Source organism: Apaloderma vittatum, unplaced genomic scaffold (assembly GCF_000703405.1).
Source record: "Apaloderma vittatum isolate BGI_N311 unplaced genomic scaffold, ASM70340v1 scaffold23151, whole genome shotgun sequence".
Classification (NCBI taxonomy): Eukaryota; Metazoa; Chordata; class Aves; order Trogoniformes; family Trogonidae; genus Apaloderma; species Apaloderma vittatum.
In genome coordinates, this window is record NW_009699968.1 from 5,234 (window position 1) to 20,529 (window position 15,296).

Here is a 15,296-nt window from a genome sequence, read left to right on the forward strand (position 1 = left end):
GGAAGTTAAAAGATACAAACAAGTATTCCAGTAGGTACTGTAGCCATTCTCTCTTAGTGTTAGGTTTGAAATGAGGCGTAGAAAAATAGCAATAAACTAAAAGGAACGTATTAGAAGTATGTTTAACTTCTAAATATTTCTGCTTTTTAGAGAAACATATTTCAATTCTAAGAGATTTTGCTGATCTAGAAAAACTAGCAAACATCAAAGAAGGTGTGTTTACCATGTCAGGCTCCAAGAACACAGATCTTCATGTTACAGGTATTTACATTTTTGCTTAGTTTTTAACATACCACATATATTTATAACACTTGAAGACTAGGAATTTCATTAAAAGTTACTTTACAATTTGTTCCCTTGCTTATCGAGTAAGTTTGCTTCCTTCAGTAAATTTGAGACCTTAATGATTCCTTTCCATCTTTTTCTGCTGCATTGTAGCACTTCTGAAGTTGGCAGCCTGCACGGATCAGTGAATTACTAATTCTAGCTATACAACAGCAGCTTAGTTTCATTTTTATTTCAAATGCCATGATAACAGGGAAGCTAATTGTTATCTTTGCAGTGCATAATAAATATGTATTCTGAATTGGATGTTTGTTTGGTTTTTTGCCCCCCACACTCTCTATTCATTTCTTATTCAGATGTGTATTGAAGGATTGCTTCAAGTCTGCAAAGTGTTTTTATTACAACTTTTTTTTTTCTTTGATTACACCTATATATTTAGTGCAGGTAGTGGCAGCCCTTTCAACTGAAACTTATTCACAGATCAAGAAAAACATCAGGGTCCATACAGGCTCTGCAAATAGGGCTCTTACACCTTCATTTTAGAGTGGCCACTGATGGGAATAATAGCCTACTGCTATGATTGGTTAGTTTTACTAACAAATATGCAAAAAAATTTCTATAGTTAGTTTGTTCCATTTTTTATGAGGAGATAGGTCATAAATATCTTATAAAATTGGTACTTATAGCTGTTGCTGAGCTGAGTTATATGTAAATCCATGCTAGTGTTAAGAAACTCATCATTCACTTGCCTGTTCTCTACGGTAATTTTTTTTCTTCTACCACAAATGTAGCATTCGTCTGCCATTCGTGTTAATGGGCTGACTTGCGTGTATTACTATCGCCTCGTGTTATTTGATGCTCCCTAAATCATTAGTCAATGAAAAATGCTGATGGGTGTTAGAGCATGCTGGTGAGCTGTTAGGCTGTCTCTCTTGGCTCCCGTGGTTGGGACTCTGCATGTACACAGTAATCCACTCATGAAGTCAAAAGAATTTTGCTCTTGTGCAAGCCCAAGATAAGTATATTACACATACCCACGTTGCATGGTGTGTTTCAGTGTCTGTTGTGTACTAACACGTGGAAGCCTTCATTTTAGATTCTGTGTGAGAGGCTGTTTGACATTTAGCAGCCTTAAGCTCCAGCAGCAGATGTGTGCATGCTCTGGCACGTAATTCCTGTGTACTGCTCTACGTGTCTCCTGGTAGCTAGTTTTTTTGTTTAGGTTAGTACTTCAAGTGCTTCAGCACGTTTGATGTCGGATAATCTTTGCCTTTGCCTTTTCTGTCCCTTCAGGCAGGATTTCCAAGAAGAAAAATTATTTTAACATAGAGTATGTTATCTTTTTTTGCAAATACCAGGTGATTCTTTTATCTAGAAGAATCAGGAGGAGGAGGAAGGACAGATTCGTGTTCTAACCTCCCCAGTTGGGTTTTTGGTGGTTTGGGTTTGTTTTAGTTTGTGTTCTTTTTTGGTTTTTTTGAAACCTTGCAAGTCCCTGGGCTTAATCTATAAAATTCTGTTATTCTGCAGTGCTCGTCAGAACTTGCATTAGCGTCATTTTACTGGAGTGAAAAATAGTAGAAAACAAAAACTAAAGGTTGTAGAAGTTAATGTAATAAGTAAGTTTAACATAATAGTGGTTCTTGTTTATATTCTGTGGGGTAGAAAGGTCTGTAAGTTTGAACTGTGTGTGCTCGAAATAGAATATACCCTAGGGAATTAATCTTTAACTTACGTTGATAATACCTTTTTTTTTTTTCTCTTTTTTCCTCTTAGCATGCATGTCTATTGACTGGCAACTGCATTTCATGTGTTTCTCGTACTTTTTGTTTATTTGTATTTTCAGATGAAAAGAAGCCTTGTCCATTGTGTTCTGAGGAGAAATACAAAGCTTGCTATACTCATAAACTTTATCGTCACCTTCAGAATTTTCATTGGAAAGTTTCTGTTGAATTTGAAGGTAATGGCAGTCATATTTGAATAGTAAACGCTAGAAGAAATTGTGGACATGTAGGACACTGTTCAGTGTTTCATCTTTCTAAATTCTTAAGCATCTTACTACCAGCTCTGACTTAGAACCATATTTTGAGCTCTGAATTAGAACCATATTTTGAGCTCTGAATTAGAACCATATTTTGACATGAAATTTGATGTGGGATGTAAAACGTAAATGTAAAATAGCTCTGTATTCTTGTAGGTGCCAATTGTGCATATTCTTATTTGAAAAAACCCAACAATTGCACAGCATGTTATCAAAATTACTACAAAATTTAAAGTAGGTGTATAATGACATTACTTTAAAAGTTTTTGTTATATTGTTAATAATCTGACACATACGGTCATTTTTTGACTCAAAGATTCCATGGTTTCAGATAAATATTTATTTAATAGTATTTTATAGCCTTACCTGTTTTTAACAAACTCTGTGATCTGCTTTTAAGATGCCTGTAAGAAATTTAAGAATGGAAAGGTGGAGAGCAGCATGTGTTTTTAAAGAAAAAGGTGTATGGGTATGCATGGACAAGAATAAAGTTTAAACTAAAAATTATCTGACTGGAGTTCTGGTTTTGCGTGCAGTAACAGGCGTCTTTTTCGAGGGTTTGTTTTTCTTTAAACTGTGCAACATATGTATAGGAGTCTTCACACATGCCTTCTAGCCAGGTAACAATACTTCAGCAAAAAGTACCTTAGAAAGTTATATACCCTGTATCCTGAAGACTCCGTGTAGCTTTGTAGAATGTGAACAGACTCATTGAAATGAGTTGTCTGTGTGTAATTTTACTGCATTCTAAAGTACAAAATGTGTATTTAACTGATAATATCCCTGTGCAGAGGGTGAATGTACCAAATAGTTGGTGGTGTTCTCTTATTGCTGTCTCATGGCAGTAATCTTATTAAATGAGACCATGCAGTATAGAACAAATGCACTCTGTTTATTTACACTACTCTGATGTGACAAGAATTTGTTTTCCAGGGTACAGAATGTGCATCTGTTATTTACCTTGTCATCCAGTAAAACCAAACCTCATCGGAAACCAGGTAAAAATGCTGAATCACAGAAACGTTCGTTGCTCTACAAAGCAGGGGAAGTGAGTGATTTAAGGGAACTTTTGTCATCTACATAGTCATAAAATATATCTTGCTCTCCAGTATGGTATACCAAAAGCTTGTTGGCCCAGCATTTCATACACACCTTGGGTAGCTGAACGTAGTAGTATCTCTTGTTTTGGGGGGTGACAGCCTAGATCATGGAAAACGCTGTCACACTTTAGAGTAAGCGGCAGCTGCGTGTGGAAGAGATGAAGGTTCATTAGGCCACGCGATCAATGTTTTCGGTTCCTTTCCTACACATACCCCAGGGTGGCAATTGTCCGCCCCCTTCCCTGTGTTCCATTGTAGCACCTGCAGCCCTGTCACCCTTGGGGTGTGCTGAGGATGCAGAGCATGGGCAGAGTTTAACTAGTTGCTGCGCTGGCTCCGTGGGTGTGCTTATTTACAGTCTCTGCGGCTTAAATTCAAAATACTTTGTATATGCTAGAGGTAACAGATGCCTTCTTCATATGCCTGTGTTCAGGTACAGGACTGTTTTAACCATATTTATGTGTTCTGAAACTACATGTGTTCTATTGTACAGACATTTTCAAAGCCAGGAGCCCATTACCATTGTATTATCTGTTCAGCAACCATCGCAAGAAGAACTGACATGATAAGTCATATTAATCGTCATGTGAATAAAGGAGAAACTGAATCAAGGTTTATTACAGGTAGGCTACATAAAACTTTTGATCTTTTTATACTGTGTGTCACATGCGGTAACTGGTATGTGGGTGAGAGACATTAGAAAAATTCTGAAAGAGAATTCTGCTTTATTAATGAAAAATCTGCCCTTCATATTTCATAACTTTTCCTTTAACGATGTAGCAGTATTGTGATTTAGTGTCTGTATTGACCAGTTACTCTGTTCTTATTGATAAGTAATACTCCCTTCACAACTAGTTTAGTGTTGTAAATACAGACTTCTCTGTCTTCAATAAAATGCGGGACATGGCATCTGTAAAACAAGATCTGTACAGAGAATTTGATGCCTCTCTTTTGTACTGTCTTTCTTTGTGAAACAGTCTAGAGTAAATCTTTGTGCAATATAGAAATCCTTTGCTTTTTATGCAGACTTCATCAGTGTTGACTTACAAAACAAGATCATGTTTTCTCAGCCCTGGAGAGGCGTGATAACAGCCTCAGTAGTTCTTTGGTGAATTACAGTCTTACCTGACTTTCTCCAGGATTAGACTTCTGTTTCTAAACTTGGATAAATAAATTGAAAACATATTAAGTAATTGGAAGGCCAATTCCTGAACTTGTTTCAGCAGGTTGTCTACAGCTGTTAGTAAAAAGCACATGACTGATTAGCTGATGTGTAAAAATTAAAGAGTTATTTTGCTACAGCTGAGACTGTTATTATTGAAAATTAGTCTGATTTCTTTTTTCTCTCTATGTACATGTATTGATTTTATCTGGGTACAATATAGCAAAGATGATCCTGGGAGCTCTGAGGTTCACACTTTTCTGTTGCCAACATGAGTTTAGAAATAGAAGTTTTGTGTCTGGGTATCAGTTTGCACGTCTGAGAAGCAATAGGCTTTGTTGTCAGCCCCAGCCAACGTTGTGTGGTTTTAATTACAACTTCACTGAGCTGGGACAATCAAGCGCTTTCTGATCTTGCCTTCTGGAGCAGTGACTCGAGACAATCTGAATGCGTTTGCCTCCTTGGTATGAGCACAGTGAGCTGGGACGAGCAGGCGTTCCCTAACCTCCCCACCTGAAACGCCTCCAGCCTAGATCACGGCCCACTCTGTAAGGTGCCAGGATTGCTCGACCACTGATGGCCACAACACAGAACCACTGGCTAGAGTCAATCACCTTGCACCCCTGTAAATACAGATGCTAAGCGAGGCCTCTGCAAGCTCCCCGGGCTGGCAGCAGGCTGTGTCTCAGCATCTTCTCCCGAGCTGGGGCATCATTCAGGATAGATTTTTGTGAAGTTCAAGGTAGATTTTGAGGCAGATGATAGGTGCCAACAAAAAAGAAGGGTTCAAAGATTGTCCTGTAAACTGCAGAGAAAGAAACATCTTAATCATTGGTTAGCTTCTCTGCGTATGTGTCTTTGTGTGATTTGATTTAGGAAACTTTGTTGAATCTGAACTAAGTCATCAAGTCAATTATAATGGATTGTTGATCACTGACTGATTAGGTATTGCTACAAAATCACAGAATCCAATCTTACGGTTTAGCATAATAGTGTTAATAAATTTAAATTGCTGCTCCCTCCAAGTTACATGGGACTTGTAATAGCACGTTCAGTCAGTACCCCTGAAATCTCTCCACCTGATTCCTTTAGACATAAACCACTGACCAAACCTGGGACTGCCTTTGGATCCAGCCGCACCCAGACTCCTCTCTGAGAAAGAGTTTAGAGAGCAGGGGGGCCTGTTCTGAACCTGGGGACTCAAAGGGAGAGTCTTCCTTTTCCTGTTCATTGCCCATCTCTGGGCAAATTATTCCAGACCAATTCTAACTCAATTTTCCTTTGCATGTTTCTTCCACATAGTAAGTACAGAGTGAACTTTGTCTTTGAACTCTGTTAAGTCACACTTATACAAACTGATACTAAAAATCACTTTGGCCAAGATCTTTGACAGTGATGCTTTAAGCAACCTAAATCTCTCATCTGCTACACGTCTGTACTATATTCCAGAGCTTTAATTTAAATATAACTTGGGTGTGAAATACATTAATCTCTGTATGGTTCCCTTCAGAGCTGTTAGTAAAGAATAGCCAATTTATACAAAATGCGTGTGGCTATTTTTCCTTGTGGGGAGAGGAGAAATTCAGAGGTCAGGTATTTTCATGCTTTGTAACTGCTTCAGCCCCACTGGGGAGCCCAGAATGCGAAGCACAAGACAGAGCTCTTCACAGACGAGCGGTCCGCATGTGTTTGAAAGCACTGAGAGATAGGCAGGCTGAGTGCTGAAAGGTGCCTAGTCGATAGCTAACAGATTTTTCCTGGTTGTTCCTGGGTAGATTTTCCTAGCAGGGATAAATTTCTCAGAAATGATGGCACATGTTTACAGCTGTCAAATCAGAAATCTTGTTTTGCCACAGACTGATCTACACAAAGCTGAAGTGCTGGAATTGTCCCTGTGGTTGTGCTGTCTATCCATGTCATGAAGCTGTTTGATACCTTAGAGAGATTAGGTCGAGGATTTTAAGGGATTTTTGCAATTTGTTGATACACGTTCAGGACTATGTTTATAGGGTTTTAAGTAATTAGCAGTATGCTATGTGCGAACATGCAAAACAAATGTGCTGTGCCTTGGGCACAGGGGCTTGCTTTCTTAAATTTGAGTGGATACATAGGACCTTAGCTGAGAAATAGATCAGATGTTTTATGGGAAGAAGGTCGTGGTAGAGCTTGATCCTTATCTACCCCTCCTAGGACTAGAAGATAAATTGTTGCCTGCTTTTATTCCCTCACATACTTGGTAACTGAGCCATGTGCTGACTGGATTACGGTATAACCTAGACTTCTTGCTATACAGGAGCAGATTTTCCATTTCAATTATCAAATGTACTAATGTTATTTTAATTTCTCACTATCTCCTTCCCCCAAAATTCCTTTCTTTTAGCTCCTATTTCAAAGTCTTCTCTTGAAGTGCTGAAGGAGTCGGCCACAGATGTGCGGGTTCTTCCGAACTACTCCACACCTCAGAAAACAGATTCCTATTTTAATCCTAAAATGAAACTGAACAGGTAAGAGAACAGGGAGTGGGAGGATGTGTCAGAAAGGTGGCGAGTTTGTAGTGAAAAATAAAAATACTAGTGAAAAATATAAATACTAGTGAAAAATAAAAATATTTGTGCATTTTGAAAAACAAACCCTGCCCAACTTCTGTTCAGAGGGCAGGAGACATCAAAAAGTTCTTCTTGACAAATACTATTTAAACCCCAGAACATTATATAGGAAGTGTTGTAATTTCTGAAGCAATTGAGTCTTTTTCTGTGTTGAGTAGTTTATGGAGAAGAACAAGATTTGAAAGGAGCACAGTTTAAAACTAACTTCATTGTATGCACTTCAGATTTTTTTCTGTGAATCTCCACAAGATTCTACAGGTAGTCATGATTATGCTCTCTAACTGAACAGCAGCATGCCTCTAATTTACAGTTTTCACATTCTAGGCCTTCTTCTCTTGGGAGCTGATTCTCTCCAGTGTCTTCTTGTTATTTGTATTAAAAGGTGGAGGAAGGAACACTGTCTTTTTTTAAGGAGAGTCATAAGTGGTGCATGTACCACAACTGAAAGGTGTGAGAGCTGACACTAACATGTGGGACTGTGCTTCAGCCTGTTTTGTTCTCAGTGCTGTTAATATTTAAGCTTCTGGGGTTTAAGTCAGTTCAGATAAGGCCAGAAAGCCAGGGCACGGGTCTGAAAAGGGCCATTGCAGCTCAGGTTATGGCCGTGTCTAAAAGAACAAGGCCCATTCCTCAACACAGTGGGATTTTGTTGCTCTACACTAGTTTCTGACATCTTTTTAAACACAGAGCCATTAGAAGGATAGTATCAGATTGTGCTAGGAAAATCAGAAAAACAAAATTGACTTTTCATAGAATCATAGAACAATTCAGGTTGGAAAAGACCCTTGGGATCATCGAGTCCAACCATTGACCCTACACTACAAGTTCACCCCTAAACCATATCACCCAACACCCCATCTAAATGATATTTGAACACATCAATCGCTCCTCATAAGGTCTGTTCTCCAGGCCCTTCACCAGCTTTGTTGCCCTCCTCTGCACTCGCTCCAACACCTCGATGTCTCTCCTATACTGAGGTGACCAAAACCGAACACAATACTCAAGGTGCAGCCTCACCAGTGCTGAGTACAGAATGCTAGCTACTTTTTCCAGTGTTAGCATAACCAGTAAGTTGATTCAGGATCTTATGTTATGAATATCCTGATGCAGAAATAAACTTCTAAGTGTAATTGAGGTTTTTGATTTACACTTCTTCAGTGTAAAGCATAGAGTTTAGCTTAAATTTTCTAGTATTATGTTCAGGGGAAAGATATAAGGAAAAGAAAGGAAAAAGTGCTTTCTCAACTAACATATTTTGACTATTCTTTTTTTTTTTCAAGGCAATTGATATTCTGTGCACTAGCTGCTCTAGCTGAGGAACGTAACCCGATAGAATGTTTGGATGCTTTTGGTGCCACTGGTAAATTTCATTTCTTTTAATCCTTTGGCTAATATCCACTAGTATAAACCTACAGAAATCAGTAGTAACTGGTATCACGTATTCGAAAATAATGTGAGGTACACAATAATTTTCTTCCTTAGGCAGGCAGTTATTAGCTTCCGTACAAAAAAAAACCCCACAACCAGATGTCAAGAGCCTGGTATTAGGCCGTTTAAAAAGATGGTAAATAATATCAAATCAAAGTTTAGTTCTCTCCTTACAATTAGTTGTCTTAATGTCCATGGAATAGCATTTTCCTAAACTTGCATCCAGGGTCACAGATCTCTTGTGACTCTGGCTTTGTGGAATTTATCTGTAAAATCAGCCTGCGGTGTTAAAATGAGGATGAATCCATAAGTTGTCTCTTAATTGATTACAGAAATGCTGAACAGAAGCTAAGTGTAAAGTAGTTATGTTGGTGTCTATTAACCATCTGGAACAAGAATCAGAAGAGATCTGGATTGCTGCCAGCTACTGTAAACCTAAGGTCGTAGTTAGGAACAGTGGTAACTGCTTAGCATTTTGCATAACAATTATCAGTAATGAATTTATCATCATTCTGATCTAAGCCAGATTTCACAAGTGCGTCCTGTCCAGCACTTCACAGCGTGATCGTAGACTTCACTGCGAAAGTCAGCAGCGATCACTTGGAGGCAGCCTCGGAGTCTTCACAGTACCTGTTGCCATGTTTGTGTGGTCTGTCACAGGAGTCTGTCTGCTACACTGGACTGCTAAACCAGCTAAGGGGCTTTCCTGCAGATTGGGGGTTCAGCTTGCTGCAAAAATCACAGGTCTTTCAGTATATTGCCCCAATTTTTGTATAAGGAGGTGCCAGATAGACTGTCCCTGTGTGTACCTTGTCACTGTGCTGAGGCAGAAGGTCACCAACACGTTTTTTCAGGAACGTGACAGAATTTATGTCACACACACGCTTTGAGTTACAGGCATTTACAAGGATGGATTTTTTCCTGAGCAAGTTCAGTGATACGGAATCCAATTCCTTGTTCTGTCATGGGGTTACAAGTCTGTCTTTCCTCAGGTATAATGGGATTACAGTGGGCAAAGCATCTCCGAAGTTCTGTGAGAGTTACGATTAACGATTGTAATGAGAATTCGGTGGCAATGATTCGGGAAAACTGCCTTTTAAACCAAATGAAGGTGAAGCTGGACACTAAGGAAGAAGACAATGGTGAAGCTATGGGAGATGCAGAAGACATCACCGTTGAGGTGACAAAAATGGATGCCAATGTTATAATGCATTTGAGATCCTTTGATTTTATGTAAGTGTTGAATGTTCCTGTTAATTTTCTGATTTGATAATGACACACCCCACCCCATCTCCCAGTGTATGATTATTTAGGGAAGTTGGAATGAAAGAATTAACTAGTAGTCAACAGGTATTTTAAATGTGATTATGTTGTTCCAAAAATAGGGAAATCCTAAATGGTTTAGAAATTGCTGAAATAAAAGCTTAAGCACTTCTGACATACAGAATGGACTATAAATGTACATGAAAACATTAAGCCAAAAATTTTAAGTTTCCTTTTGTTTTAAGGATGAAGGTAAGCATCAGGCCAATATTCTTATAACTTGGATTAGTCAGTGTGTCAGCATCCAAAAAAAGTCCTTGCTGGCTTTGTGGTGATGTATGTTTTCCAGTACAGTTCTCCCCTTGCTCTTGCAATAAGATGCTCGGGTATTCCAGAGTAATTCATGAGAGTTGTGTTGTAAATTTTAGTCCAGCTTCCTGCCTGTTTTTTAAATATGGCCACAAATTATGATAGATAAGATTATAAAATAGTGGGTTTTTTTCAGTTTAAAGCTAAACTCTTGAGCATTTCTAGATACTCAGCGATACTTCCTTTATTTTCAGCCATTTGGATCCCTATGGAACTTCTGTGAACTATCTGGATTCTGCCTTTAGAAATGTGAGAAACCTTGGAATTGTGTCGCTGACGTCCACAGACATCAGTTCTCTGTATGCGAAGGCTCAACATGTTGCCCTGCGTCACTACGGATGTAATATTGTCAGGACAGAGTACTACAAAGAGCTGGCAGCCAGAATAGTCATCGCTGCTGTGACGAGGTACTGCTAAAACAGCTCTAAATTATGGTTAAAAAAATTAGAAAATTAGCAGTGATAAAGAAACTTAAAAGACTGTTGCTGTAGGTTGTATATATTCAGTTTCCAAAATTGCCCGATTCTAAAAGCCAGACACGAAATAAATGTTTCATATTTCACGTGTGCTGGTACGGGATAATGGACTGGGCAAGGTGGAAATGCATAAATTGCTGTTGGGGTTTGGGATGGTGGGGAGGGATCAGAATAGAAAAAGTAATACCCAGACTTGCCTATCTGCAAACTTTTATTCCTCTGTCAATTTTGTCATTTTAGCGCTGCATATTAATTAAGCTGCTTGAATGGCTTCTAGCTAAGCAGTAGACTTAGACTTGCTTCAGTGGAAACTGATGTTCACCTCCATTCCTCCTGCTCGAGGTCCAAAGGATACATGTAATTACTCATGTGTGACATCAGTCATTTGCATATAGATATTCTCAGTAAATTCAGGCTGTTAAATAAATGAAAACATAAAATCTGGTCCCTGATGGGGGAGGGCAGAGGAAAGATAGAGGCTAGAGGACGGGACAACTGCTCAGGAAAGACAGGGGGATGAAATAAAGCACACAGAATGCCTGAACAAAAATAATTACTTCAGTATAGAACCATAGACTGGCCTAGGCTGGACGGGACCTTAGAGATGATTTAATCCAACCTCCCCATCATGGCCAGGGACGCCTCTCAACTAGATCAGGCAACACATGGGGAACCGAACAGGGATGTCTAGATTTTACTTCTCCATCTCCCTGCATATATGAAGTTGCTTCCTGCAGAGTATTCTGAGATACAGACATGCTGCTCAAGCAAAGTTTTAATTGTGATCTGAGTTATGTGCTCCCTTAAAGACTTTTTCTTCCTTCTTAATGCTTACCTATTCAGGAACTGCTCACCTGCCTCCCCACAGTCCTTATTTAATTAACACTTGATGATTGACCGTCACGTGCGTCCCTCTACACTTCTGCTTCTCAGATTTTCATTTAGTTTGTTTTATAATTTTTTGTTCCAAACATCCTGGCAGTAGGCAGGTATTTGGATAGAAAGGTGCAGGTGGCAGACCAATATTCCTAGACGCGATAAAAAGAGGTAAAGATGAGCTGAGCCTTACAAGAAGCAGACAACGCTTGGCACTCAGGAACCAGCCCTTTCTCTTCATCACTTGCTCAGCTCTAGAAAGTGGATGAGCTCAAGAATCGGGTTGAGGTGGCTGTGGCAGTTTTTAGTCTGCTGGTTTCAGTACAATGTGGTTTTGTGTTTTGTTTTTTCCTTTGTAGAGCTGCAGCTCGCTGTAACAAAGGCATTGAAGTTTTACTCGCAGTAGCTCTAGAACATTTTGTTCTAGTAGTGGTCAGAGTTTTAAGGGGACCGTCCCCTGCGGATGATTCAGCAAAGAAAGTAAGATACCTCATCCACTGCCAGTGGTGCGAAGAGAGAATTTTTCAGAAAGAGGGTAATATGGTAGAAGGTAATGGCTTTTCTTTGCATTTTCTAGTAGGTCTGATCCCTGTATCTCTGTTTTATGCTTGTTTAGGCCTTGGTTATATTCACAGCCCTTTAGAAAAGCAATAATTCCCTTTAATGTAACAATGAGTATATTGTATGAGGTGGAGAAGGTGCCATGCTTTATGGTTGTGGGTTAGATTAGTTTTCTGCATGGATTTTGCTGTAAATGTACTGGATTTGTTTCTAGACGAGACACTCCCACTAGCTGTAGCTGCTGAAGCTGCCAGGATCCCTGATATTTCCATGGATCTGTCTTTTCAGTAAAGAGCACGAAGGGTAGGGACAATCTGTCCTGCCTTTTGGTTTCTCCATGCAGGGGCAGTGTGATAGTTTTCAGTGTGAGATTGCTTTTTTTTATGGCTCGTTTCAGTTCCCTTAAAACCTGGTGGACTAAACAGTATCACTTTCCCCTCAGATGAGGGCGTATTCTGCCTGCCCTTGGGCAGTGTGTGTCCATGCCCGATGGAAATATCTCGGCAGGTGTGGTAGGAGAGGTATGCAACATGCCTGTGATTCAGCTAACACGTGGTGGTGAACCAAGGCAGCCTCTAGGTTAAAAAAGCAACTGTTTGTGGGCTGTCCCCATACACAAGTTAGCAGGGGTAGGAGACAAAAGTGAAGCTAGCAGTGGCTACATCGGAGCTTGAATGAGTATTGAAAGGAAAAACCTTGTTTGAAAATTAAAGGTTCTTGGATATCTAGCTGCTAACTGGTGGTGTCTTTGCTCTGCTCAAAGTTGGGTGCATGAGCATGCAATGAGCTTGTTGCTTAAAAGATTAAAAGAAAGAGAGAAAGTTTTAATTGCTACACACAGTGTTATGGTAGAGATCTTAATTAGTATATGCATTGTTTTCTTAATGTCTTAATTGCAAGTGAGCTGGCTTATGGCTTAGAAAACTTGTAGGTGGCCAGTATTTTGTAGGTTTAATTGGCTGATGGCTCAGTGTTTTTTTGTGTGTTGATATTTACTGTTAACCTGGAGGCTAATAGTTTCCTAGTTATTTGACACCTGCCAAGAAACAAAGGAAGATAGGTGGCTTTCTTTTTTTCCTTTTTTGTTTTAACAATGATTAAAGATCGAGTGATCAATCACTAAATTCTCATAAGCACCGCTTGGCAGAAGTGAGAACAGTGTCACGCTTTGGTTGTTGCTTGCTCTTTCAAATAAATACCTCCACTGAAGTAAGCTACTACTTCATGCTTGTGTCATCTTTCTCCGATACTGTGGGCATTACCGACTATTTGAAAACGACTTAAATCCTGGTTTTTTCTGTTGTAGAAAACCCTTATCAGCAGCTGCCTTGTGATTGTCATGGCAGTATGCCTGGGAAGACAGCAGTAGCTCTTGGTCCTCTCTGGTAAGTTCAGAACACTGTGGAAGTTGGGGAATAACTGAGGCTGAAAGGACCTTTGGAGGTCAGCTGTTGAGTCTTATAGTAAAAATCACAAGGAATCCAGGAAATATTCAATTAATTTGAATTTAGTAGGGTATTTTTCTTCACAGAGTTGAAACCAGTTAATAAGAAAATTGCTTTAAAATTCACAGTCTGTGCAACTTCTGCGAGATGTCCTGCACAGGAGAACCTGGCTGTATGTTTATCTAGTTGCCAAATGTTGAGCAACAGTTGATTACTTGATAGTTCTGGAGAATTTACTAAATCTGTACATGTGCGGACAGTAGTAAATAATCTACTGTTTAGTACTTAGAATTATCTCTTGTGAGAAACAGGAATAAATCCTTTTGTTAAGTCTTTTAGCCATTTCAAAGCAGTATTAAAAATGGTTGACAATTGCCAGTACCTTTCTTCTGGGGTTTAAATTACTTTCTCATTGTAGCAGGGCAAGTCAGTGGTTGAACTAAAATTACTGTTGTTGAGATCTTGATTTTTAACATGAGGCCGACATTACTGTCCCTGGAAACAAAGCAATTCAGTATCGCGAAGTTAAGAACGCAGCCTTATGCAGTGGTTTGGTGTAATATAATTGCTGACCAACCTGGGCAAGAGGTTTTTTGCTTTCATTAAGAAGCCTTAACTTTTCACTTGTCTTGTATGTCCTAGGTCAGGAGCCCTCTTTAATGCTGGATTCCTCAGAAGAATGTATTTGGAGGCTGTCCAGTATGGTTTGGAGGAAACTCAGTCACTTTTGAAGACTTTAGTTTGTGAAGCTGAGTGCACAAAACATTCCTCTATCCACACTGCTCATGATGAGAGCAAACAAGGTAAGAAAAACGGCAGACAGTTCACAAAACAGACACAGGTGAAAACCACGCTCATCTTGGGGACAAACCCATTGATCTAATTGGAACAACAATACTAATTTACCAAACAAATCAGAGTAGTGTAATGAGAAATACAACCAAAACCACTGTGTGTGTGTGTCCCCTTCTTCCCAGGCTCAGCTTTGCTCCCAGTTTTCTGTCCTTCCCTGCCTGCAGCTCAGCTTTGGCCAGAGGTGGGTCCGGCTTGGAGCCAGGGAGCTTCTAGAAGGTTCCCAATCTCACAGGAGCCACCCCTGTAGTCCCCTCAGGCTGTCAGACCCCTGCCACACAAAGCCAACACATGCAGGGAGGTTGACTGCCTTGAATTCCAGCCTGTTACCTGAAGGAGAGAGAAATACAAAGTGTCTGCTTGTTCTTTGGTGTGTCCTGATCCCAGCCCAAGAGAGGACTGTTAGGAAGAGAGAACTCCGGCTGTCATGCTCTGCCTACTCCGCAGTGTGCCAAAGGAGTGGCTTTCCATTCTGTTACATGAAACTGTATTTTCAATATCTCCCTAAATTGAAGTCACCGAGTTTGTAAGTTCCCTATATGTATGCTTCTTAACCATACCTTCTTCTTTAGGCCAGAGCGTGGCATTCTTTCTTCCTTCTTAACCAAGGCATTTTGCCTGTTTACTGTCTTACATTAGAATTAATTTTGACTTTCAATTGTATTCCAGAAGAGTGCGGCGTATATATTAAAACACTAAGTAATTCTCCAGAATGCTTCCTGGTACATGGTAAGTAGATCATTTTGGTGTAGCTCTTAAGTTTCAAAACAAACTATAGTTTACATGATGGCTAAGCTAACCTCGTTTTCACGAGGTTATATATATATTTTAT

General features: G+C 39.6%; 1 protein-coding gene across 1 annotated transcript in view; it reads left to right on the top strand.

Annotated features, from left to right (window-relative positions):
• The window catches only part of TRMT1L (tRNA methyltransferase 1 homolog (S. cerevisiae)-like), a gene marked incomplete at both ends in the record, with an annotated part of 17,009 nt that extends 1,816 nt beyond the window's left edge, over positions 1-15,193 (top strand). The window contains 12 exons of the mRNA XM_009878609.1: positions 151-261; positions 2,132-2,245; positions 3,260-3,324; positions 3,920-4,049; positions 6,969-7,092; positions 8,475-8,554; positions 9,615-9,855; positions 10,449-10,661; positions 11,966-12,156; positions 13,474-13,552; positions 14,255-14,415; positions 15,134-15,193. Coding sequence (XP_009876911.1) covers positions 151-261; positions 2,132-2,245; positions 3,260-3,324; positions 3,920-4,049; positions 6,969-7,092; positions 8,475-8,554; positions 9,615-9,855; positions 10,449-10,661; positions 11,966-12,156; positions 13,474-13,552; positions 14,255-14,415; positions 15,134-15,193 — 1,569 coding nt within the window. The remainder of the gene's footprint in view (positions 1-150; positions 262-2,131; positions 2,246-3,259; positions 3,325-3,919; positions 4,050-6,968; positions 7,093-8,474; positions 8,555-9,614; positions 9,856-10,448; positions 10,662-11,965; positions 12,157-13,473; positions 13,553-14,254; positions 14,416-15,133) is intronic.
• Positions 15,194-15,296: the final 103 nt, after the last annotated feature.